At 42.0% G+C, this 25,535-nt stretch overlaps 1 protein-coding gene across 5 annotated transcripts in view; it reads right to left on the bottom strand.

Annotated features, from left to right (window-relative positions):
- Nucleotides 1-25,535, bottom strand: part of ARNT2 (aryl hydrocarbon receptor nuclear translocator 2) — a 199,714-nt gene that overhangs the window by 71,420 nt on the left and 102,759 nt on the right. For all 5 annotated transcript variants that reach the window (XM_050799957.1, XM_050799961.1, XM_050799959.1 and 2 more), the window contains exons 6-8: nucleotides 21,066-21,168; nucleotides 15,348-15,413; nucleotides 14,919-15,004 (exon numbers count right to left, since the gene is read on the bottom strand). In XM_050799957.1, the coding sequence (XP_050655914.1) occupies nucleotides 14,919-15,004; nucleotides 15,348-15,413; nucleotides 21,066-21,168 (255 nt within the window). The remainder of the gene's footprint in view (nucleotides 1-14,918; nucleotides 15,005-15,347; nucleotides 15,414-21,065; nucleotides 21,169-25,535) is intronic.

The following is a 25,535-nucleotide window of genomic DNA, read 5'->3' as shown; positions in this document are numbered from 1 at the left end:
CAACCAGCTCTCCTGGGATCTAACAAGAGTGAGAACTCACAGATTCCCCCACCACCAGGGAGGGTATCCACATATTCATGAGAGGTCCACTCCCATGACCCAAACACCTCCCACTAGACACCACTTCCAACACTGAGGATCCAATTTCAGCATGAGGTTGTGGGGTGGGGGGGTACACAAACAAACCAAACTATAGTAGATAGATAGTTAGATGGATAGATAGTTAGTTAGATGGATAGACAGATGTCAATAGATGACAAATAGGTAGATAGATGATGGATGGATGGACAGATAGATAGATGATAGATAGATAGATAGATAGATAGATAGATAGATAGATAGATAGATAGATACATAGATACATACATACATACATACATACATACATACATACATACATAGATAGAAAGATAGATAGATAGATAGATGATCAAATATCTAAAATGTAAATTCTGGATGCAAAGCCTCAGATGACTTTCAGCTCTATTGGCAGAGTGAAGTAGGCAGCAAGGGTAATGCTTAAGCATTCAGACTCTGGAATCAGCTTCCCTGGGTTTGGATCCCAGCGTCCCCACCCGCCAGCTGTGGTCCTTGCCACCCCCGCCTGTGGCCTACTTCATCCCAGTCATCACACATCTCCCAGCTCTCATAAACTCTCCACACCCCTCCCCATCTGCACGGCTGCTGCCCTAGTTTGGCCTTGCAGCTTCTCCGTGGGTTATGGCATAAGTACTCCTCCTTGTGGTCCCTTTGCTTTCAGGCCTGTTCCTATCCCTCCTCTCCCTTCAATCCAACTTCCAGAAAAATCATTTAAAACCTTCAGTGTAGGAAAGGGTACAAACTCCCAGGAATGTAGGGAAGAGTACAAACCCCCAGGCTTAGTACACAAGGCCCCCTCCCCAAGATCTGATGCTATCTCCCTGTCCAACCATCTCCCCTAGCAGCCATAGTGAATTACATGTGGTTCTCAACATAGTGTCTCTCTCCCACTCTGAGAAAGCAGAATATTATGGTAGGGGCATCAAAAAGCCTAGTTTTGCAACCCAACCTTACCAGTTACCAGCTGTGCAAACTGGGCTGATTGCTTCACTATTACAATCCTCAGGTAGCTCATCTGTAGAATGGAGATGATAATAGTGACTGTACCACATTAGGGTTGTTGTGAAAATTAAAATAGTACGATGCAAGGAAATGATTTTTCATTGAGCCAGGCACATAGTGATCATTTGCAAATTAAAACTGGAATCATCATTACACCTCCGTTGTCCTTGTCCACACTATTTCCCATGCCTGTAATGCATTTTTTCAACCAGCCAATTCCCACATTTCCTTTGTGTTTATGTTTCAGTTCAAATGTTACTCTCTCTTTGCCTGCTAAGCTTTCAGTAGGGCTTGGCCACAGTGTGTAGTAAGGAGAAGCCAGTCTTGGTGCTTGCAATTAATTTCTCTCCTACATGCATGTTTCCCCTACACGTGTCTCGGTTTGACCCTTGACCTGTGACTTTGCAATGACCTGCTGGCCTACCTGTCTCCTCCACTGGAGGTGGGCTCCTTAAGAACAGAAACTGTGTCAGACTCACCTTAAGATCCCCACGACCTAGCAAAGTGCCTGGTCTGTGGCAAGAGCTCAGAAAGTATTTATGGAACAAAATGTAAGAGTGGCTTTGCCCTGCCTGAGAACAAAGAGGCCAAAAGACTTTGCCAATCATCATTCTCCATCTCATCAGCTAAGGTCATCATGGTTTTGATGCCTGGTGAGGTCCTGAGCAGTAGGCAGAGACCTGATGTACTCATGCCACATGGGCAGGATGGGATGGCTGGGGGCTGCAGAAAGCAGGGGTCCAGCCATTGCCTTGTGAGTTGGTGGCCTCAATACAGACAAGCACTTTTTGGAAATTTTCAAGTGAAGGGAAAACAAACACAATGATCAACAAGCAAACTGCAAGAAGTGCGAGGTTCTTGTAGATGAGCTCATGGCAAAACTGAGCTGTCTGATGAAGTGACAGCACCAGCCTGACCATAGCAGATTCTAGCCAAAACCCCAAAATAACCTCAGGCCTCTGGCATGCTGTGGCCAAGGCTTACTGAAAGTCTAGCAGCAAAGTGAGGATAGGCATCATTTCACCACTAAGAAAGCACACAAAGGAGCCAACACCCGAACCTCTTCCTGCCCCAGATGGTCCTGGTTGGAAGTCACCTGCTCTGGGTCAAGCTCCCTGTCTCCTGAGTCAGACCTTGGCTCTGCTGTGCAGACACACTGCCAGTTAACCTGGCCTTTTCCATGGTTTGTTAGGTGATGACCCAGGCAGATCGGATGATGGTTACTAGAAAGGAAGTTTTTGTCATAGAGAAGACTTTTGACTCATAGCTTAATGTCAGTCCATGAAATTCAAGGTGCTGGTTGATAACAATAAGGTAGAGGCAATTCACATCTTCAGGTTTTCAAAGTGTCCTTTGGACTCTGAATGCACCCCACAAAATGGAAAACGCAGTCCATCATGAGTGATTTGTGACAGAATGAACAATTGAAGCATTAGATAAGGGAGCTGATTGTCTTTAGAACTCTTCCTTTTCTTTTAGTCGTATCCCAAATATTTTAAATGAAACCTATTCAGTATAAAACCTGGAGATGCTAATTGAGAAGGCCACTGTGTAACAGAAATGGCCTCTGGAATGTATGAGAATAGAGTGTGGGATTTACATTTAACAGGGAGTTGGCAGGGAGGAGAAAGAACAACGAGTGTACAACTAACCCTCTTAGGTGTAAGCAGATATGTTGCAAGTGGTTTGTCAAATAACCCTTGTTCACTCCACAAAGTCTACCACTGCTGCCCACCTTTACACATTTTTCAAAGTTGCCTTTAGATATTTTTAGCAGCTTTGCTGCTCAAGAATCTTCATACTTCCTAACCAAGTTAATGTTGGTAATTAGGGAACTTGAACTCATGAGCAAGCAAGGGAAGCATTCGCCATGAACACTTACAAGGCATCATCCAGTCATTGAGTGAATTGCTGCTTCAATGCTGTAATTCCACGACCTTATAATAGGGTTACAGTGCCACGACCTCATTTCAGCTAGCTCCTTTAAGCTAGATGATTGTCTCTACCATCTTAAAAGATTTCTGGGAAAGCAGATTCTATAAACTTGTTTGGAAATCCTGGTAAGAAATTCTTTCACATACCCATCCCTCAAAGTGAGTGATTTCTTTGTCCAGGCAAAAACTTCCCTTTTAACCCCCTCCCTCCCTCCTTCCATCTTCCCCTTCTTTCCTTCCTTTTGTCCATCCATCCAACCAGTCTTCATGAAATACATACTATCTGTTAGGTCTGAGCTATGCACTAGAATGAGATGATGAACAAAGCATGCCTCTTGCTCTGGAGGCATCTAAACAGTAAAAACAAAATAGCGTTATATGTGCTAAGAATGTAGTTACAATCAAGAAACAGAGTATTAACAGCCACAGAACAAGGTGGCATAGCTAGGTATCCTGTAGGCACGCTATTATCATCATGTATGGAGATGGTGTTGTTTTCCAGAACCTCTGTCTTGACAGAAACATGACCAACTAAATATAAAAACAAACAAAAACACACAACTTCTAAATTCAGTGCAGACCACTCAATTCAATTGTTTGGAATGCCTCTTCAGAAAATTTAGATTGATTTTGCAAAAATGACATATTCTTTGATTATTAAAGTCATATAAAAATTTGGAAAACACAGAAATGAATAGAAAAGAAAAAGTAGCCAACAATCTACTATACAGAGATAACAGTGATTAATATTCTCTGTATAACTTTTCAATATATATCTATATCTATATATAGATATACTGGATTCATTTATAATTTAAAAATAAAATTGGGATCATGAAGTGCATGTTTTATAGCCTGTTACTCTTTTTAATACTTCTTAGCACTTTTTTTTTTTTTTTTTTTTTTTTTTTTTTGAGACAGAGTCTCACTCTGTCGCCCAGGCTGGAGTGCAGTGGCGCAATTTCTGCTCTGCTCACTGCAAGCTCCGCCTCCCAGGTTCACGCCATTCTCCCGCCTCAGCCTCCCGAGTAGCTGGGACTACAGCTGCCCACCATTACACCTGGCTAATTTTTGTATTTTTAGTAGAGACAGGGTTTCACCATATTAGCCAGGATGGTCTCAATCTCCTGACCTCGTGATCTGCCCGCCTCGGCCTCCGAAAGTGCTAGGATTACAGGCGTCAGCCACTGCGCCCGCCAGCACTTTGTTCTTAAATATCCTCTAAAATGATGCCTGTTTAATTATTGTCCGGTATTTTATCGTGTAGATGTCCCATGCTATTTCTAACCAATTCTTTATCACTGAAATGTAATTAATTTGAGGTTTTCACAATTACTATTAATGCTTGAACACACATGCACATATCTCTGATTAATTCCTTGAAATAAGTCCCTAAAGGCATAATTTCTGTATCTCAAGAGGTGCACATTTTAAGATATTTAATACATACTGCCAGGTTATTCTACAAAAGGTTTGTACTAACTTATTTTCTCACCAGCAGTACCTAAAAGTGTCCATTTTTTTTAACTTTACCAACATTGTGTATTTTGTCTTTTCTACTTTTTGCCTTTCGATAAGTAAGAGGAGATGGTAACAAATTGTTTTAATTTGCAGTTCTGATTAATAGTGAGGCTAACTTTTTCCATATGTTTAGTGTCTCTATGTACACATTTTTTAGCACGCTGTTCATTGCCTTTGCTCATTTCTCTCTATTAAGTTAAACTCTGCCTTCTGGTAACTTTCCCTGTTTCATCCAAATTGTGCCTTCTGGAACTATCCTAAGTGAGATTAATTCCTCCTTCATATGACACCCCCTCAAATACTTGAAGACAGAAATCATGTCTCACTTTCTCCAAGATAAACACCCCTGGCTCCTTCCATCATTTCTCATGCAGCAAAGTTTCAAGGGCCATCGTTGAAGACTTAATGCATAGTAGTCCCACTGCTCTATTACCCTGTGCACTCACACTCACAGTCACAGACCTTCATGCAACTTCAGAAAAGCTTATCCTGAATCCTCTTTGCAGCCTCTCTGGATGCAGTCACCTGTCTGCACCTTGGGCCTCAGCCTCCTTTCTCACACTCCATAAGGAGCATCCATAAGGACACTAAAAGTGAGTCCATGATCAAGGCATTTACCATGTGATATCAGGGGCCTGGAGCTCAAATAAAGTGGTAAGAAGATCACTTTGAGACTAGAAGCAGGAAGAGAAATGTGCCTGGTATAATTAGAATGATTAACTCAAGTGAAGAAAGCATCAGGAAGAATGAGATGGTCACCTTGGAATGGGGCAGAATTTGTCAGTACCAATCCTGCAGTATTATGGGCTTCCTCTAGGAACCCTGTCCTAACCCCAGGCAAGTTAGGGACCCTTCCTCTGTCCCCCGCAAGGCTGACTGCCCTGCCCACACTCCCTGTAGTCACCTGTGCGTGCACTGATCTCCCCACCAATCTGTGCAATCCCTGAAGGATGGGTCTGCGTTTGTACCCCTGTGAGCCTGGCTCAACAGCTGCCACCCATGGGGCCAGCACACATGCTCAGTGAACTGGACCACTCTCGGAAATCTCCCTCTCAGTGGTCCACATCCCTTTACTCTTAATTTCTTCTCAGCAAACAAACTTCTAATACAAATGTGGTTTCTCAAGTACTCAAAACTGATGGGTTCACAAGACATTGGACATGAGCATCCATGCCAGGGACAAGGAGCCCCATGACATTACTGAATCGCACCTGGCTAAAACATTCACTTATGAAAACTCTTTCACACTCCCTGGCTCTCAGAAATTCTAGAACATTGTCAAGACTTTCTGGATCTACAAAGCCGAGGTCCAGGCTCTGAACACTGGGAAGGTATTGCTGCTTAGGATCGCCACCCTTGAGTCCAGCTGGAGGCCTTTGGCAAACAATATCCTGACATTTCTGTGCATTAGGGTCTAAGTAGAAAAAATTTTTTAATGTATGTGTATATATATATACACATATCTATGTAAACGTCAAACAGATATATATATATATACATGCATGTATATGTAGTCATGCAGTTGTTTTGGTTAATGACAGATTGCATATATGACAGTGGTCCCATAAGATTACAATACCATATATTTTTTTATTATTATTATACTTCAAGTTCTAGGGTACGTGTGCATAACGTGCAGGTTTGTTACATATGTATACTTGTGCCATGTTGCTGTGCTGCACCCATCAACTCGTCAGCACCCATCAACTCGTCATTTACATCAGGTATAACTCCCAATGCAATCCCTCCCCCCTCCCCCCTCCCCATGATAGGCCCCGGTGTGTGATGTTCCCCTTCCCAAGTCCAAGTGATCTCATTGTTCAGTTCCCACCTATAAGTGAGAACATGCGGTGTTTGGTTTTCTGTTCTTGTGATAGTTTGCTAAGAATGATGGTTTCCAGCTGCATCCATGTCCCTACAAAGGAAACAAACTCATCGTTTTTTATGGCTGCATAGTATTCCATGGTGTATATGTGCCACATTTTCTTAATCCAGTCTGTCACTGATGAACATCTGGGTTGATTCCAAGTCTGTGCTATTGTGAATAGTGCCGCAATAAACATACATGTGCATGTGTCTTTATAGCAGCATGATTTATAATCCTTTGGGTATATACCCAGTAATGGGATGGCTGGGTCAACAATACCATATTTTTATTACACCTTTTCTATGTTTAGATACACAAATACTCACCATTGTGTTACAACTGCTAAAATATTCAGTACAGTAACATGCTGTACAGATTTGTAGCCTAGGAGCAATGGGCTATCCCACATAGCCTAGGTGTGTTGTAGGCTATACCATCTACGTCTGTGTAAGTACATGCTATGATGTTCACACAATGACTAAATTGCCTAATGACACGTTTCTCAGGATGTATTCTCATTATTAAGCGATGCATGACTCTATATGTATACGTATGTATGTATACGCTGATTAAGGGCACAAACTTAAGAATCAAGCTAGCTGGGTCCACATTCTGGTCCATTATGTATGCACTAGCTGTATGAGTTTAGGCAGGTTATAACTCTGTGCCTCAGTTTGCTTGTTTATCACATAAAAATAATAGCATCCATTCCATGCAGCTGTTGTGATGATTAAATGAGTTAATGTAGCTAAAACATTTATAATTACATCTGACACATAGTAAGCATTCGGTATTTATTATTATTATTATTATTTACATTTAAGAACTGCATTAAGGTGCTTACTATATTTGTGAATATAGAAAATTCATTCTTTTTACTTTTTAAACAGTATCTAAAATTATTTTGTTTTCAAATCATCCACATTGTTCATGGAAGGCCTCACATACAAGGTCAGAGGTATAGTCCACTAGAAGACAGCAAGGCTTCACTCTCTATTGACAGAGCATGGTAAGAAGCAAAGGATGTATGTGACAGGTCTATGAGCTGGTCAGAGATAGGACTTGGATCATTCTCCTAATAGTAGAGATTCAATTTGTCACTGCCAGAATCCATTATTAACATAACCCATTGCCCAAAAGAGGCCATGATACATATTAAGTTTAAGCTAGTTTATCTTAGAATTCATAATTTTTTCATTTGCTTGCCAATTACCAACATTCTATAAAACATTTTATTTACTCCAAGCACGAAGATGGCATTGGCATTTCTTCAAATGTATATTTTGCTGTATGCTTTGTGTTCCTGTGTATTAAAATATTTATTTACACAGACTGCACTGACCCATGTATAGGAATTTAATAAATATTTACATTTTGTAGCTTGATTTATAACAATTATTATTGCTATAGCTGCTTTTTCCTTATGTACCTTTTATAAATTGATGCAAATTTATTCAATATCATGATTTATTTGTGTAGTCATGAAATACACTATTGGTATTTGCTTTTATATTATAAAAATATATAGTTGATACATTTTTACCAGTAAATTTGTTGGGATTTTGTTGCCAGGATATTTTGTGTACCACAATTTTTTATAGTATGATTTTTAATTTGTTATGCTTTAACTCTTCTCCTGTTTAGGAAAAAAAAAGTGTAACCTGCTGCCAGCACTCATTTAATTTTACATAAACATGCTGTTTGAGTCTGAAGAAAATCTGACTAATTTCAATGTGAAAATAAAATATACAATCTGTTCTTTGAGTTATTTCTAAACAGAATTAACATCAGAATCATCTGAATCATCAGAATTGTCTATCTCAGTAAAATCAGATTCATCAAATGAATCTTCGGCCAACAACTGTTCAAGAACAATGTTACCAACATGCCTAGGAATGCTACATTTTCTAGGATTTGTATTTTCAGCAATTGAGAATTACTGTATTTTGTAAATGGAAATATCATTACTAAACACAGACTGCTATAACTAGAATGATGTCTTTTGTTTCCAAAGCCAATATACTAGAGCAATGTGACAATAATAAAAGCAAGATACTTTGTGGCAAGGTTATCTTGGGGTGAATGCTGTAGCCACAAGCGCTATAGGCAAGTATTCTCAGGGCAAATGGGAAAAGGGTTAAACATAGGCAAAAATAGAAAATATAACAAACATCCATATATACAGACACAGATTTTTTTCCCTAGCTTTACAGAAATATGATCAGTATATGAAAAACTGTACATAATTAACAAATCCAATTTGGTACGTTTGGACATATGTATACACTCACGTTATCATCTCCACAATCAAGGTAGTAAACATACCCATGACCTCCAAAAGTTTCCTTTCATACGTTTGTTGGTATTTATTTATTTATTTTTGTGGTAAGAACACAGCATGAGATCTACTTTCTTAAATGTCTAGGTGCACAGTATCTTATTGTTAACCATAGGTATTATATTGTACAGCAAATCTCTATAATTTACTTGTCTTGCTTAACTACCTTCTTCAATATACAGATTTAAAACATGTTAACATTCTGCCACATTTACTTCATGTTATCTTTATATTAGAGAAATAAAAAATATCCAGTGTAATTGGAGGACTTCCTGATACCATTCTGCTTCCTTTCTCCCCAGAGGTAAGCAGAGGTTTACGACTTTAATAACCGTGTGTACACTGATGACTCTTGAGTCTACATCTTCAGCGTGAACTATCTAATATTCTGTATATTTGATTAGTCATCTTGTTTATTGCCCATTTTTATCTTCAGAATACAGAACTGTGTCTATTTTGCACATGTGAAAGGAAAATAAATCTCGGGACCCCTAACTCACTAATCCAAAGGGAAAAGTCAAACTGGGAACTGGGTCATGCAAACCTGCCTCGCATTTGATTCCTAAATAAGATAGGTACAAATATTTTTTTAAAAAAAAGTAGCCGGGCGTGGTGGCTCACGCCTAAAATCCCAGCACTTTGGGAGGCCACTTTGGGAGGCTGAGACAGGCAGACCACAAGGTCAGGAGGTCAAGACCATCTTGGCTAACACGGTAAAACCCCATCTCTAGTAAAAAAGAAAAAAAATACAAAAAATTAGCCGGGCGTGGTGGCGGGCACCTGTAGTCCCAGTTACTCGGGAGGCTGAGGCAGAAGAATGGCATGAACCAGGGAGGTAGAGCTTGCAGTGAACAGAGATCACACCACTGCACTCCAGCCTGGGCGAGAGAGCGAGACTCCATCTCAAAAAAAAAAAAAAAAAAAAAAAAAAAAAGCTACATACCTCCCCACAATTTGCCCATAAGGAAATTCCTTGTGGGCTCCAAATCTTTACCCTAAAATAGTCCTGGTGAATTTCACCCTGGCAATGAAAATTGATAGCTTATCTTCACAGATGTGAGACAAAGACATCCTTCTGCTCACCTGAGACAAATGCATATCTGATTGCTTCCTCTGCTCTACTGTTGATGTTATCTTATGTGAACATGCAGATTCATTGAGCCAGATGAAGGCATAAGTGACTATTTACCGCCCCCTCACATATAAATTGTATGTTCAGTGAAAGGCTGATCAAAGACTCAAAAGGATGCAAGTGTTTTTCTCTTACCTATCTGCACCTTTTAAAAAATTTATTCCTCTTCCCCCAAGATCCACTCTTTTCCCTTTAAACATTGAAGCCCTCAAAATCATCTTTGGAGAAAGGCATATACCTATCTCCCAGGCACATTTCCTCAACTTCGGCAAATAAATCTCCTAAAATGATTGAGACTTGCCTTGATCATTTTCACTGATTTACATACACTACAATATCTACAGTGCCTGGAACAATGCCTCGCACATACATTGTAGGTGGTCAACAAATACATGTTGAATGAATGAATGAAACAATATTTTTAACTTTACTATATGAACGTATTATTAATGTGTTTTAAAATGTACACAAATTGGCCCCCACACTTTCATGGGTTTTACCTCCGGGAACCCACCAGGTTCTCACAATGAAAAACCAAGAAAAATCCCCACCCCCTATCTCTGGTAGCGGGAGATACAAAGTAACCATTTTGAAATATGTCCGAGCATTCTCCATAACAAAGACCTACTCTCCAAGAGAAAAGACTTTACCAGAACCTTATGTCACCTACAGAAAAGGGGACTTACTCAATTCCAGCCCAACTCTATCCTTCCCATATGGCCTAAGGTGAGGGGGAGATAAGAAACACTTGTGAAGGACACAGCCCCAGGACACAGGCCCATGAGGTTTAATCATAAGATTATAGAACAATTTCTCTACCCCTGCTCCTCATCCCACATCAGCAGGGCTCAATGCAAGGCATACTCTGTTTAAGACTATTTAAGGAAAAGCTATTTGAGCCAGGAGCCAGGGCTCCTGCCTGTAATCCCAGCATTTTGGGAGGCCAAGGCAGGAAGATCACCAAGTCAGAAGATGGAGACCACCATGGCCAATATGGTGAAACTCCATCTTCACTAAAAACACAAAAATTAGCTGGCCATGGTGGTGCACACCTGCAGTCCCAGCTACTCAGGAGGCTGAGACAGGAGAATTGCTTGAACCTGGGAGGCGGAGGTTGCAGTGAGCTGAGATTGCGCCACTGCACTCAGCCTGGCGACAGAGCAAGACTCCATCTCAAAAAAAAAGGAACAGAAAAAGAAAAAGCTCTTTGGAAAACCAAAGATAGTAGGGGAGAAAAACAAGGAATTTATAGCCTCTGGAAGCTATAGCTACAATATTTAAAACATTAAACACAGTCCAACTCCTAGGAATATTAATATAAAACCCCACACCAAAGGCCTAGTTACCTCAGTTCCTATTACCTGATATATCATGTCTGGATTTCCACAAAGAATTACATGGCTTACTAATAAGCTAGAAAAAAATCATAGTTTGAAGAGACAAAGTGAGCACTGCAACCAGACTCAGGTGTGAAACGGATTTTGAAACTACCAGATGTTTAAAATAATTATGATTAATAACTTATAAACTTTCATGGAAAATGTAAACAATATGCAAGTACAGATGTATAATGTAAAGCAGAGAGATGGAAATGCTTAAGAAAGAATAAAAAAGAAATGCTCAAATTAAAAAACACTGTGACAGAAATGAAGAAGGTCTTTGATAGACTCATCAGTAAACTGAACACAGTCAAGGAAAGTTTTGATAGACTCATCAGTAGGCTGAACACAGCCAAGGAAAGTATCAGTGAACTTGAAAATATATCAATTTGAAACTTTCCAAACTGAAATGCAAAGAGAAAAAAAGAATAATAAAAAAAAAGAACAGAACACTCAAAAATTGTGGTACAATTTCAAAAGATATAATATTTGTGTAATTGGAATACAAAAGGAGAAGGAGAAGATGGAGCAGAAGAAATATTTTTTAAAATGATGTCTGAAAAATGTCTAAAGTTAATGAGAGACATCAAACCACAGATCCAGGAGCCTCAGAGAATACCAAGCAGTATTACAAACAAACAAACCAACAAACCCCTCTATATTTAGGCACATTACATTCAAACTGAAGGAGACCAAACATAAAGAGACACTCTTAAAAGAAGCTAGAAAAAATAATCCCACACTACCTATAGAAGAACAAGGATAAGAATTACGTGGACTTCTCTTCAGAAACCATGTTAACAAGAAGAGAATGAAGTGAAATATTTAAAGCACTGAAAGAAAGTAGCTGCCAACCTATATTTCTATATCTCATAATTTCAATCCTTCAAATGTGAAGGAGAAATAAAGATTTTCTACAAAAAATCAAAAACAGACTTCATCACCAGTAGAGTGGCCCTGTAAGAAATATTAAAATAAGTTCCTTGGAAGAAGAGCATCAGAGAAGGAATAAATAAAGATAAAATAAAACATTTTATTTTTGTTACTTAAAATTGATCTAATAGATACCTGTTTGTTCAAAGTAATAACAGTAACAATGTATTGGGTGATGATAGCATACAAATAAGTGACACAAATGAGAGCAATAGTATAAGAAATGAAAAGACAGAAGAAGGAAGATTTTATTATAAGGTGCCTGCCCTATACATGAAGGGGCATAATATTTTTTGAACATGGACATATATATATATATTTGTAATTGTATATAATAATTGTAAATGTATGTTGCAAACTTAGGGCAAAGAATAAAAATATTTTTAAAGAAACTAAAAAAGGCAAAAAAATAGGAGGCAAATAAAGAATGAGAGAAATGAATAGAAAACATGGTAGTTATCAATCAAATTATATCAATAATCATGGTAAATGTAACTGGTCTAAATGTATCAATTAAAAGATTATGAGAGTGGATTAAAAAACCAGATCCAGCTATATGTTGTTTACAAGAAACCAACTTTAAATATAAAAACACAGCTAAGTTGTAAGTAAAAGGATAGAGAAAGATATACCATGCTAACAGTAATTAAAAGAAAGTTGGAGAAACTCTATTAATTTCATACAAAGCAGAATTCAGAGCAAGGAAAATTATCAGGGATAAAAAGGAACAATTTTCTTTGAAAATATAACAATCCCTAACATATGTGCACCAAACAACAGAGCATCAAAATATGTGAGGCAAAAAAAGACCTACAAGGAGAAATAGGAAAATCCACTGTTATAATTGGAGATTTCAACATTCCTCCTTCAGTAATTCTACATTGAGCAGGCAAAAAAGTCAATACAAACACAGTTGCCCTCAACAGCACTATCAATCATCTTGATCAAATTGACGTTAAAGAATACTTCATCTGGCTGGGTGTGGTGGCTCATACCTGTCATCCCAGCACTTTGGGAGGCCAATGCAGGTGGATCACCTGAGGTCAGGAGTTCAAGACCAGCCTGGCCAACATGGCGAAACTCCATCTCTACTAAAAATACAAAAAATTAGTCAGGCATGGTGGCACATGCCTGTAATCCCAGCTACTCAGGAGGCTGAGGCAGGAGTATTGCTTGAACCTGGGAGGCAGAGGTTGCAGTGAGCCCAGATCATGCCATTGCTCTCCAGCCTGGGTAACAAGAGCGAAACTCCATCTCAAAAAAAAAAAAAAAAAAAAAAATACTTTATCCAACAACAGCAGAATACACATTGTTCTCAAGCTGACATGAAACAATGAGATATACATACTACATTCTGGGCCATAAAGTGAACAAAAATTATTTAACATTGTATATATTTTTTGTTTAAGAACAAATTTATTGATATATAGTTCACATCAGTGGTTTTTAATATAGTTACATAGCAGTGCAACTATTACCACTATGTAATTTTAGAACACCTCTGTCACCCCTAAAAGAACATTGTATCCATTAGCAGTCATTCCTCATTCTTCCCTGCAGTACCAAGAAACCACAAACCTACTTTCTGTCTTCACGAATTTGCCTATTCTGGACATTTTACATAAATGAAATCATATGACGTGGGCTTTTGTGTCTGACTCTGTTCACTTAGCATGATATTTTTAAGGTTTGTTCATAATATAGCATGTATCAATACTTCATTGCTTTTTATTCCTGAATAATACTCTATTACAAGAATATACCACATTTTATTTATCTATTCATCACTTGGTGTACATTTGAGTTGTTTCCATTTTTTGGACATTATGAATAATGTTGCTATGAACATTTTCAATTCTCTTGGTTGTATATTTAGGAGTGAAAATTGCTGAATTATATGGTAACTCTGTTTTTAGTATTTTCAGGAACTGCCAGACTGTTTTCCCAAGTGGCTATACTATTTTACATTCCCACCAGCAATGTATGAGGATTCCAGTTGCTCCATATCCTCACCAACATTTGTTGTTACTTGTCTTTTAACCGTCTTAGTGAGAATGCGATGTATCTCACTGTGGCTTTTATTGTAATGATTTAGATACACTCATCATTTCAAATTGCCACTCTGACTTTATAGAATGCTCTGGGTGACAGAACCTAGAAGTGAGTTGCTAAAACTCCAATCACCTTTGTACAATTAGCTCTTATTTTTTATTTATTTATTTATTTATTTTTTGAGATGGAGTCTTGCTGTGTTGCCCAGGCTGGAACGCAGTGGCGAAATCTTGGCTCACTGCAACCTCCGCCTCCTGGGTTCAAGTGATTCTCCTGCCTCAGCCTCCCAAGTAGCTGGGACCACAGGCATGTGCCACCATGCCTGGCTAATTTTTTGTATTTTTAGTAGACACAGGGTTTCACCGTGTTAGCCAGGGTGGTCTCAATCTCCTGATTCCATGATCTGCCCGCCTCAGCCTCCCAAAGTGCTGGGATTACAGGCATGAGCCACTGCGCCCAGCTGTACAATTAGCTCTTTATAGAAACCTTTGTTTCAAGTAACAGGATGTTTTCCAATTACAAAGATCATTGTGTTCTAACTACAAAGAAAAATAAGGATATTTTCCCACCTATTCCTATAAGAATAGTTTTCTAACACAGCACCATGATCAGGTATGAGCAGCACCCAGTTCCCTTGGAATTTATATGCAGGTCTCCTTACCTGCTGGTGGCCAGGCCTTGATGTATCCTGTGCAGTGGACCACAGCATATTGGGCTTCTCCTTCTTTCACAGGGCCAAGACCATTCCTAAAAAAGAACATTTGTGAAATTGTTTTCATCATATGAGGGTGAGGCAAGGATGTTGATGACCCCTCTGGCATCTAAGCTACTGGGTTTCTTTGTCTGCCTTTGTGGTTTTGAATCTTGACTCCCCACCATCCTCTGTTCCTTCCTCCCACATGGTCTGAAAATCAAAACTAAATTCCACCCAACTCCCTGTTTTCTCTCATCTCTGCCACTGCCACCCTGATGTCTGGTTCTCTCAGTCCTCACCACACTAAGACCCTTCTTTAATCTAGACTGCTTAGCTTAGGGTGTTTAGACTATCAACCAGAACAGTCCCATAACACATATCAGAAGAGATACTGACCTGAACCTTTTCCTCATGGTGGTTATTCTGTTTAGAGGAAGGTGGTCCAAAGGAGCATTTCCACACCTGAGATGTGACAAATGTATTAGAACGAGCAAAGACCCAGGCAAGTTTATTCAGTATATGGTGCTGCTGTCAAGCAGATGAGCAATTCACGCTTACACATTTATTCAGGTGAGGCCTATAGCCAATTTTCTTCAACAGTGCAGAAGCAGACCTGTATGCCTTTGAATGTTTTTTTTCATGCCACTGAAAAAAGGAGAGTGTGACCCACTTTACAACACACACTGAAATTAGGCCCAGTCCAGAAGCTGGAGACCTACAGAAAGACTCTAGAAGAAACCTGGCCATGCTCAGTCCTGCAGATCATTTCAGTGGAACTCCATGGCTTTTAGGAAAGAAGGGAAGAGGGTGATGACAGCAATAACGTCCCTTCAGGCCTGAACAGAGACATCAACTCAAAACAGATGTTGCCAGTTAATGAACAGTAGCATTTTCTTAGGCTTTAGCATCACAGCTGTGGAAACTCTCTCCTCCCATACACTGTTCTGGCTCTAGGGACAACCAGACAGCTGGAAGTCTGCTCATGGCTGAGGAGAGCGTGGGGATGAGAGATAAACAGGTAGAGAATTCGGTCTTTCTGTGGGCCCCTATCTGTGAGGCAGGGGATGGTAGCATCACACTGCACACTCTGGGACAACCTTTTCTGCCTCCCTTTTCAATGACCCTCTCAGCATCTCAGGTGCTGAACACCCAAAGCCTGCACCATGGCCAGGCTCTGATTGCTGCTTGGTATATCCATTTTTTATGTGCATTTCCATTTCCCAACTACATCACAAGTGATATCCTGAATATCTTAATTTCAATACAGCAGAGATAAGAGTCTAATTATACTCTGAGACCTTAGAGAGCTGCGAGCACTAGTGTGGACTTCACAGGAGGCTCATCCCATGTCATTGCTGCCCCAGCAATGTTTGGCCCTCTACCCTTTTCTGGCCGACTGTGCCCAGTGCTTTGCTGAAAGTAGGCTGTTTTATTTGGAGGAAAATATTATGTTCTCAGTAGATGGCAATGCTGCCCACCTCTCAGGTAAACACAGGCAGTACGGACCTGGCACTTCAAAGAGCAACCAATATCACACTCCCTGGAAGGACACAAGGGCAGGGAAGGGACTGCACGAATTTCATTGACAGGGCAGTGATAGTGGCTTTATCGGCTAATAGAAATGATATACTATGGCACTTTCAATCAATTTATTCATAAGGGAATTGCTTAGATGGTACAATTAAGATTTGTATTGCTGGTGCTCTACTGAATGTCCACTAAGCTAGGATAGGCATTTATTCACCCAAGCACTGCAGGACAAACATGCCATGACTGACTACACTAACTGATGGCATTTCATCCCTGGGTGGACAGCAATGGAAGTGGATCCCACTGCCCAGCTTGCCCCTGCTGCTGAAGGAGGGCAGGCAGTCTGTAGGGACCCAGTCCTAAGTTAAATGGAGACAAGCGTGCATTCTGTCATTTCAGTACCATCCTGTGACCTGAGGCAGGTGGTGAAGACGATTTCATCTGTGCCTTCAAGAAGAATTCCAGAGGCTCAGCCTCAAGAGGAGGAGACTCAGAGAAAAGAACATCGAGGTTCAAATCCCCGAAGGGCCATTTCTTGTAAAACAGAACAAAAGGTCTCTGCCAGCTCTGAGGGCCCAAGGAGCGAGTAAGAGAGGCAGGTCTCCCCTCAACACAGGCAACCTTGGTGATCTGAGGGAGACCAACCAGCCTGTACATAAACAGGTTTTGCTTAAAAAGTGTAGTTGCTTTAAAAGATTAATTTGAATTAGGGAAAACAGACACTTATTTTAAAGCACCTATTGTATGCAACAGATGTCCCAGTGGCAAGTCATAGATCCTGTGGCAAATCACAGTTCAGTTCCTGCAGCACGCAATTAGATGAGGGTGACATTAGTAAGTGACTCCGTTGTGCTGCTATGTGCCGTATCTCCTACGTGCCGTATCTCCTGCTGATTCTCTCTCTGACGTCCAGTGATGGATCCTCAGTCTTCACATTCAGGGCTCATCAGTAGCCTTTGGCCATTGATAACTCCTTTCTTCTAGAAACTTCCTTCGTCCTCTCTTGTTCCCTTTGCCCTCTCTTCTTCCCCTCCCACCTGCCTCACTGCTCCTTCTCAGTCTCCTTTGCTGGTTCTTCCCCAATCCCCTTGGGCAGGGAAAGCACCAGGACTCAGTCCTCTGTCTTCTCCTCTGTCTACACTCACCTCCCACATGATTTCACATGCATCTCAAGTTTTGAGGCCTTAGATACCATTTTATTGATGTCAATCCCCAGGTCCATATCTTCAGCCCCAACCTCTTCCTTGGATCCCAGAGCTATATGTCCAACTGTCTGCTCATCTTCTCCATCTAGTTGTATGATGGGCATCTTTTTTTTTAACTTTTAAGTTCAGAGGTACAAGTGCGGGTTTGTTACATAGGTAAACTCGTGTCATGGGCTTTGTTGTACAGATTATTTCATCATCCAGGTATTAAGCCTGGTACCCACTAGTTATTTTTCCTGATGTTCTTCCTCCTCCTACCCTCCACCCTCCAAAAGTCCCCAGTGTGTGTTGTTCCCCTCCATGTGTCCCTGAGTTCTCATCATTTAGCTCTCACTTGTAAGTGAGAACATGTGGTATTTTGTTTTTGTTCCTGTGTTAATTCACTAAGAATAAAGACCCAGCTGCATCCACGTCCATGCAAATGACATGATCTTTTTCTTTTTATGACTGTGTAGTATTCCATGGTGTATATGTACCACATTTTCTTTATCCAGTCTATCACTGATGGCCATTTAGATTGATTCCATGTCTTTGCTGTTGTGAATAGTGCTGCAATAAACATATGCATGCATGTGTCTTTATAATAGAATGATTTATAGCTCTTTGGGTATATACCCAGTAATGGGATAGGGTCAAATGGTATTTCTCTTTTTAGGCCTTTGAGGAATCACCACACTGTCTTCCACAATGGCAGAACTAATTTACACTCCCACCAATACTGAATAAGTGTTCCCGTTTCTCCATAACCTCACCAGCATCTGTTATTATTTTACTTTTTTTATTTTTATTTTTTATTTATTTTTGAGATGGAGTCTCACTCTGTTGCCAGGCTGGAGTGCAGTGGCGTGATCTCGGCTCACCGAGATCAGGCTCACCTCTGCCTCCCGTGTTCAAGCAATTCTCCTGCCTCAGCCTCCCGAGTGGCTGGGACTACATGCACGTGTCACCACAACCAGCTAATTTTTCTATTTTTAGTAGAGACGGGGTTTCACCATGTTGGCCAGAATAGTCTTGATCTCTTGACCTCGTGATCTGCCCACCTTGGCCTCCCAAAATGCTGGGATTACCGGCATGAGCCACCACACCCGGCCCTTTTTGACTTTTTAATAACAGCCATTCTGACTGGTGTGAGATGGTGTCTCATTGTGGTTTTGATTTGTATTTCTGTAATAATCAGTGATATTGAACTTTCTTTTTTCATATGATTGTTGGCCACTACATATGTCTTCTTCTGAAAAGCATCTGCTCATGTCCTTTGCCCACTTTTTATGGGGTTGCTTGTTTTTTTCTTGTAAATTTGTTCTTACAGATAGGCATCTTATGCTGGAATTCCCCTCGACCCCAAACCACCTCCCCCAACAACCTTTTCCATCTTAGAAAATGATAACTCAATTTTTCCAATTGAGTGGGCAAAAACTTGAGCTGTACCTTTGACTTCTCTCTTTTTCTCACACCCTACCTGAAGGCTGGCTCTATCTGTGAAATACACTCAAAATCTAAGCACTTTCTACCACAATCACATTTCTCACCTGAATCATTACAATAACCTCCTTACTTCTACCCTTCTTCTTCATCCACAGGTTTATTCTCCACAGAAAACCAGAGCAGTTTTAAAAAATTTATTCAGAACATGTAACTCTCACAATCAACTTCACTGACCTCTCATCTCATGCAGAGTAAAAGCTGAAGCGATGTAAAGTCAACATGACCTAACATCCACTACCTCTTAACCACATCTCTGTCCATTCCTTCGGCACCATACCCCATTCACTCTGCTTATGAGACAAGAACGTTCCCACTGTTCCTTGAACATGCCAAGAACATCCCTGCCTCTGGGCCTTTGCCCTTGCTATTCCCTCTACTTGCTCTTCTCTTTGCCCAGACATTCCCTTGTTTCATTCACTCACTTTCTTTAGGTCTCTGCTCAAAAGTCACCTTATCAGTGATGTCTTTCCCTCCCACCCAATATAACATAGAAATTAACAACATCTGCTATTTCCTACTCCCACTTAAGTTTGCTTTATGTTTCTTCCATAGAACTCACCAGCATCTGACATTCCATATATTTACTTGGTACTTCTGTCTACTGTGTATCACCCCTACGAAAATGAATTCTATGCAGGCAGGGATTTTGTTTGCTTTATTATTATTATTATTATTATTATTATTATTATTATTATTTTAGTCTCTTTTTTTTTTGAGACAGAGATTCACTCTGTTACCCAGGCTGGAATGCAGTGGTGCGATCTCAGCTCACCACAACCTCTGCCTCCTGGGTTCAAGCGATCCTCTCACCTCAGCCTCCTGAATAGCTGGGATTACAGGTGTGTGCCACCACATCCAGCTAATTTTTGTATTTTTAATAGAGACGGGGTTTCACCATGTTGGCCAGGCTGGTGATCTCAAACTCCTGACCTCAGGTGATCTGCCCACCTCAGCCTCCCAAAGTGCTGGGATTACAGGCACGAGCCACCACACCTGGCCTTGTTTGCTTTACTTAACACTGACTCCCGGCACCTTGAAGAGCACATGGCACAGGTGGGCCCTTGACATAAATTTGTTAAGTAACTGAATAAATGAATGATGAGTGGCATCACCTCATGTCACTGTCTCATGAACTCCACAGCCCAAACAATCTCAATTCCCTGTCCTGCACCTCCCACCTTGCAGTTCGTGCCAACCATCCCTCAGGGGCACAGGGTTGAAGGTACAAAGGTGCTGAACTGGATTTGAGGATTCAAGATCTCAGCTCTCTCTTCTTCAAGGACATGGCAAAATTCCCCTGATTTCTCCAAAGTTCATTCATTCCTGCATTTCTTCAATTATGATTTATAAATCAAATATATGTAGAATACTCTGCTAGATGTCAAGAAGGCTCAGAGAAGTCTCAATCAAAGCCTCCATCCTCAGGGCACTATAATTTACTCATGGAACCCAGACATTTACACTTAACACATCAATCAACAATATCATAGAGACCAATTAAATGTGTGAATTGTGACAGGAAATATATGAATAAGTATGAAATCAGGCCATCTTAATATAAAACATGTTGAGAACTAAAGAATCTTGGAGAGGTTGGATTGGAGAAGGGTCTTAAAGATGGGTAGGAAGTAGAGTGATACAGTGGACAAGGGGGTGTGAATCTAGGAATGAGAAGAAAATGGTAAGAAATTAGACAAAGTGGGATGGTAGGAGGACGGAGAGAATCCTTCCTAGACCAAGGATCCTGTATATCCACATGCTGAGGTCAAGAAGACGAAGTCCCTGGAGTAAACCCAAGTCAGCATGTGTGACTTCAGCAGAGCTGGTCAAGGCTCTTAACAGTGACAGAGAAAGGAGCAACCACCGTGACGGCCTGCTGCTCCCCCAAACAGACCTCATCCTGCAGATGAAAGACCGCCGCGAGCCCATGCACATCCTCATGGATGACTGCTGCCCTTCTTTCTTGACCGTCCCAGTCTTCAGGTCCAAGATCCGGCCTAAGAGAGACAGAGAAGGACATGTACATGAGCCTTCGGTTGGGAGACAGAGGAGGCAGTTTGGGGGGCGCTTTCTCCAAATGCTCTGCCAAATGAGGACAAGTGTGGCTGTGCAAATTGTTTGTGTCTTGGAATTCCCAACATTCTTTGGCAAGAAACTCACATAGTGATGAAATCCATACAATTCAAAATGCTTTACTTTCTTCAGAGCCATCTACACTTGCTGCCTCTGATTTGTTGGATTCCATCGCCTGCAGTCACTCCAATTTGGCTCTCTCCCTCACCACTCCATGGAAAAGGCATTTGCCAAGGTCACCAACTTCCTTACTGCTAAATCCAAAACACGTTTTTCCTTTGTTTGATCCAACTGCTTTGCTGGGCTTTATGCGACTGCGCACTGCTCTCTTCTCAAGTATCTGCCCTCCCCTGGCTTCAGACACAGCGCTCCCGATTCCTCTCCTCTCTGCTCCTTTCTCCCTGAAGGCTCCAGCCTCAGCCTTCTTCTCTTCTCACTGTACATGTCCCCTACGCAGTTTTATCCACACCTAGGTTTTGACAGTCACCTTTGGATGCTAATGACCCTACATCTACACCTCTAGCATCAACCCCTTCATTTCCTTAGCCCCAGGGCCATACCATCAGCAGCTGACTATGAACCTCAAAAGCAGCTTCACCCACTCCTCCCCAAACCCTCCCTAAACATCAGCAAGGGCACTGCCATCCACATGGAAATCTAAGTCAGAAACCCAGACATTATCTCCAAGTTCCTCTCCCACACCTCCTGCACACACATCTCTGTCCCTCCCACTATTCTGCATCCATCCCCCACCTTGCTCTTACCTCAGCGTATTTCTTCTCCCACCCCCCATGGGGTTCTGGGCCATCAACTGACCTCCTCCCACATGGCTATTTCTATCCTCTCCTCTCCCTACTGTCTACTTCCTCCAGTATTTAAACACCACCAAATATCTTCCACCTTAGCAGAAAACAAACAAGCAAAAGACCTTCTCTGGCCCTGAAGCTCTTATCCTCTCTCTCTGCATCTGCAGTTGGAGGGTTCTGTCCACACTCACTGCCCCCTCTTGATGCCCAGCCCACTGTACCCACTGTATTGGGCCTCCACCCACTACAGCTCCAGGGCAGCTGCTCCAGCCCAGGCCACAAGGACTCTCTATGTGGCCCAATTTAATACACACTCTTCAGCCCCTCTCCACCTTGTCCTTATCCTTGGCCAGTCCCTTGGAACACTCTTGCCCTAGAACACTACCTTCTCCAGCCTGTCCTGGGGGCAGCCCCTTTTCCTCAGTCCAGCTCCTCCCCACTCCATGTTGGCATTCCCAGGGCTGGGCCTTGGCCTTCTCTCTCTCACTCTCTCCCAGGCACCCTTGGAGACGTTCAGCTCCACCACCTCTTACATACTGAGGACATCAAGATGCCCGTCTCCAGCTGATAAAGCCTCCCGCCTTTGACTGAAACTCCAGTCAGCCCCCTCTGAGTCTTCTGCCTGTCTAGGCCTGACCTTGAGCTTCCCTCTCTGTCCTTGCAGAACCCAATTTGAGCAAGAATTCTAACTTAGTTTGGTGAGAATTCCCCACCCTTGGTATCTGACACCTTTGATATCTACCACCCTGCACTGTCGTTAGCAAGGATTCTGTTGATTGAGTCTAACGGGAATCTCCCGACCCCTGATGTTTCCTCTTAGTGATTCTTCACCCACTGCCCCCTGCCGCCACCTTGCTTCTTGCTTATAAACCCTCACTTATCCTTGTTGGAATTGGGTCCACTCTCTCCTAGCCTGCAAGACCACAGTGCAGTGGTGCCTGCACCTCTTGCCATGGCACCCCTCCAATGGAGTCTTCTTTATAGTTTTTAATAAATGTTGGGAATCATTTTTTCTTTAACACAGACCTCTCTTGGAAGCTCCTACATGTCCAACTGTCTCTTGGGTATCTCAGTGACATCTTACATTCCTCAGGTCCAAAAGCAAATTCTCTTCCTGTCCAAAGCTGGCCTTTCTCCACAGTCCCCCATCCTTGTCATTGGCACCACCACTACCCAGTTGCTCAAACTAGAAATCTAGTAGGCAAGAGCATAGACTCTGGAGCTGAGCTACCTAGCTTTAAGTCCTGCCTCCTTAGCTCACTGTGTGACCCTGGGCAAGCTACCTAACACCTCTGTGCTTCAGCTTCTTCATTGGTAAAAATGAAGATAATAATAGTACTTCCTTTAGATAGTTTTTGTGAGCATTAAATGAATTAATATTACAAAGCAACTACAACTATGCTTGGCTCTATAAATGCTTATTAAATAATGAATATGAAAAACTCCAACATTTGATCAGTCACCAATATTCTGTCAATTCTACTTCCTGTGTATCTTTGGCCTGTGTACTTCCTGCCTCTGCACTGCTACCACCTTAGATCTGTCCCCCTCACTGCATTTCTGGATGGATGGCTGCAAAAGGGCAGTCATCCCTTCCTCTGGTCTTGTCCCCTTCATTCCAGCCTCTGCATTGCTACCAGAATTCTTTATTTAAAACACAAAAACAATCATGGCTCTATCATTTATGTGACCCCAGTCACTCAGCCTCGCTGGTCCATGGTTTTCTCTATTGCAAAATTAAAGAGCAAGATCTTGCTTTCAAGATTATTGTGACACAACATACATAAAAGTGATACGCACACAGGAGGCAAGCAACAAATGTGTTTCCTGGCAGGCTTAGACCAAATGACCACGTCACACTCCTCCTTGAGAGCCTTTTATATTCTCCACTCTTAGTTGCCAGGAAAATCCAAGTCCCGCAGCCCAGTATTAAAGGCCTCCGAGGTCCGGCCCCTGCCCTCCTCTCACACTCCCTCCTCGCCCTACACCATCCCACCACTCCACACAGGCCTCCACTGCTGGCCAGAAGGTCTCGCAACTCCCCAGTGTGCCATTCTCTCCTATCTCACCCCTGGCCCTTCCCAGCCACTTCCCCTCCCTGAGCAATCCCCTTCCCTTTGCCTGATTTCCTTTTTTTTTTCTTTGAGACAGGGTCTTGTTCTGTAGCCCAGGCTGGAGTGCAGTGGTGGAATCTCGGCTCACTGCAGCCTTGACCTCTGAGGCTCAAGCAATCCTCCCACCTCAGCCCCCCAAGTAGCTGGGACTACAGATGTGTGCCCCCATGTCCAGCTTATTTTTTTATTTTTTGTGGAGACGAGGACTCGCTATGTTGCTCAGTCAGGTCTTGAACTCTGGGCTGAATCATTCTTCTTGCCTCAGCCTCCCAAAGTGCTGGGACTACAGGCGTGAGCCACTGTGCTTAGCTGACTTCTACTTTTTATCACAACTTACCCAGGGTGTCTTCTCAGTCATCATTTCACAAATATTCATTTAGCCCGGACAATATGTGAGTGACACTAATGTAAGCACAAAGAATTAAACAGGCAAAGGCCATTATATCCTAGAGGATGAGAGAGAGGACAACAACAACAAAGAGAACAGACTAAAGTAGATGAGAATACACTCAAACAGAACAGATTGTCACACTGAGATAACAGCTAAGAAGAATAAAGCCAGGAAGAGTTAGAAAGGGATGGGAGAGCTGCGGCTTTGCAGCAGACAGCGTTTCAAAAGGTTTCTATCATTTGAAATCAAAAGGGCCTTGAAGAAGACACCCTCCCCAAGCCTGGGTCCCACTGCTGCAAATGGAGGAAGGTGTGGGGGAGTGAAAACGCATGCAAGAGAGGGTGGTCATCTTCCTCGCTGCACTCCGCAGCATGCTGTGCTCTCCTTGGGCCGACTCTGTCATGCTGTGTTAGAACTATCCTGCACGCATGGTCTAGAACTGTGCCTGGTCAGCTTGCTCCCCTCAACACTTGCAGCTTTCCCTTTCCACATGGACCAGGGCTCTGCAGACTGCATGACGCTCTACAAAGACCCAGCAATCACCATCATGCTGACTACTGGTACGTACATCTTTAAGCAGGATGTGTAGACCAGAATTCTACTCAGTGGAACTGTCCGACTCAGTGTGCTGAGAGCTCTGGCGCGGCCGGTGCGGGGGAGGCCCTGGGCGTCTGCTGATTCTGCGCTGTCTGCTGCCCCAGGTTTGACACCTGTCTGTCTCCTTCACAGACGGCGTCTTTTTACGGCCATGTTAGTGTAAATTGTCACTTGCTTTATCATCTACCAAATGGCAAATGGTTTCAGCTGTGAAGCAGGCCAGCATGGGGGTCTGGCAGATTCCAAAGTGTGCTCTGAAAATAAATCGCAGCTGCGTAGCACATGAGCAGTGGAACATGAGGAAATGAAAAAACACATTTCCATGATCTGCTGTCACGACCTTGAGAGACAATGGCTTCAACGTTTATTTCTCCGTGTGCTTC

Source organism: Macaca thibetana, chromosome 7 (genome assembly GCF_024542745.1).
Source record: "Macaca thibetana thibetana isolate TM-01 chromosome 7, ASM2454274v1, whole genome shotgun sequence".
Classification (NCBI taxonomy): Eukaryota; Metazoa; Chordata; class Mammalia; order Primates; family Cercopithecidae; genus Macaca; species Macaca thibetana.
This window is presented reverse-complemented; position numbering and strand designations above follow the sequence as displayed.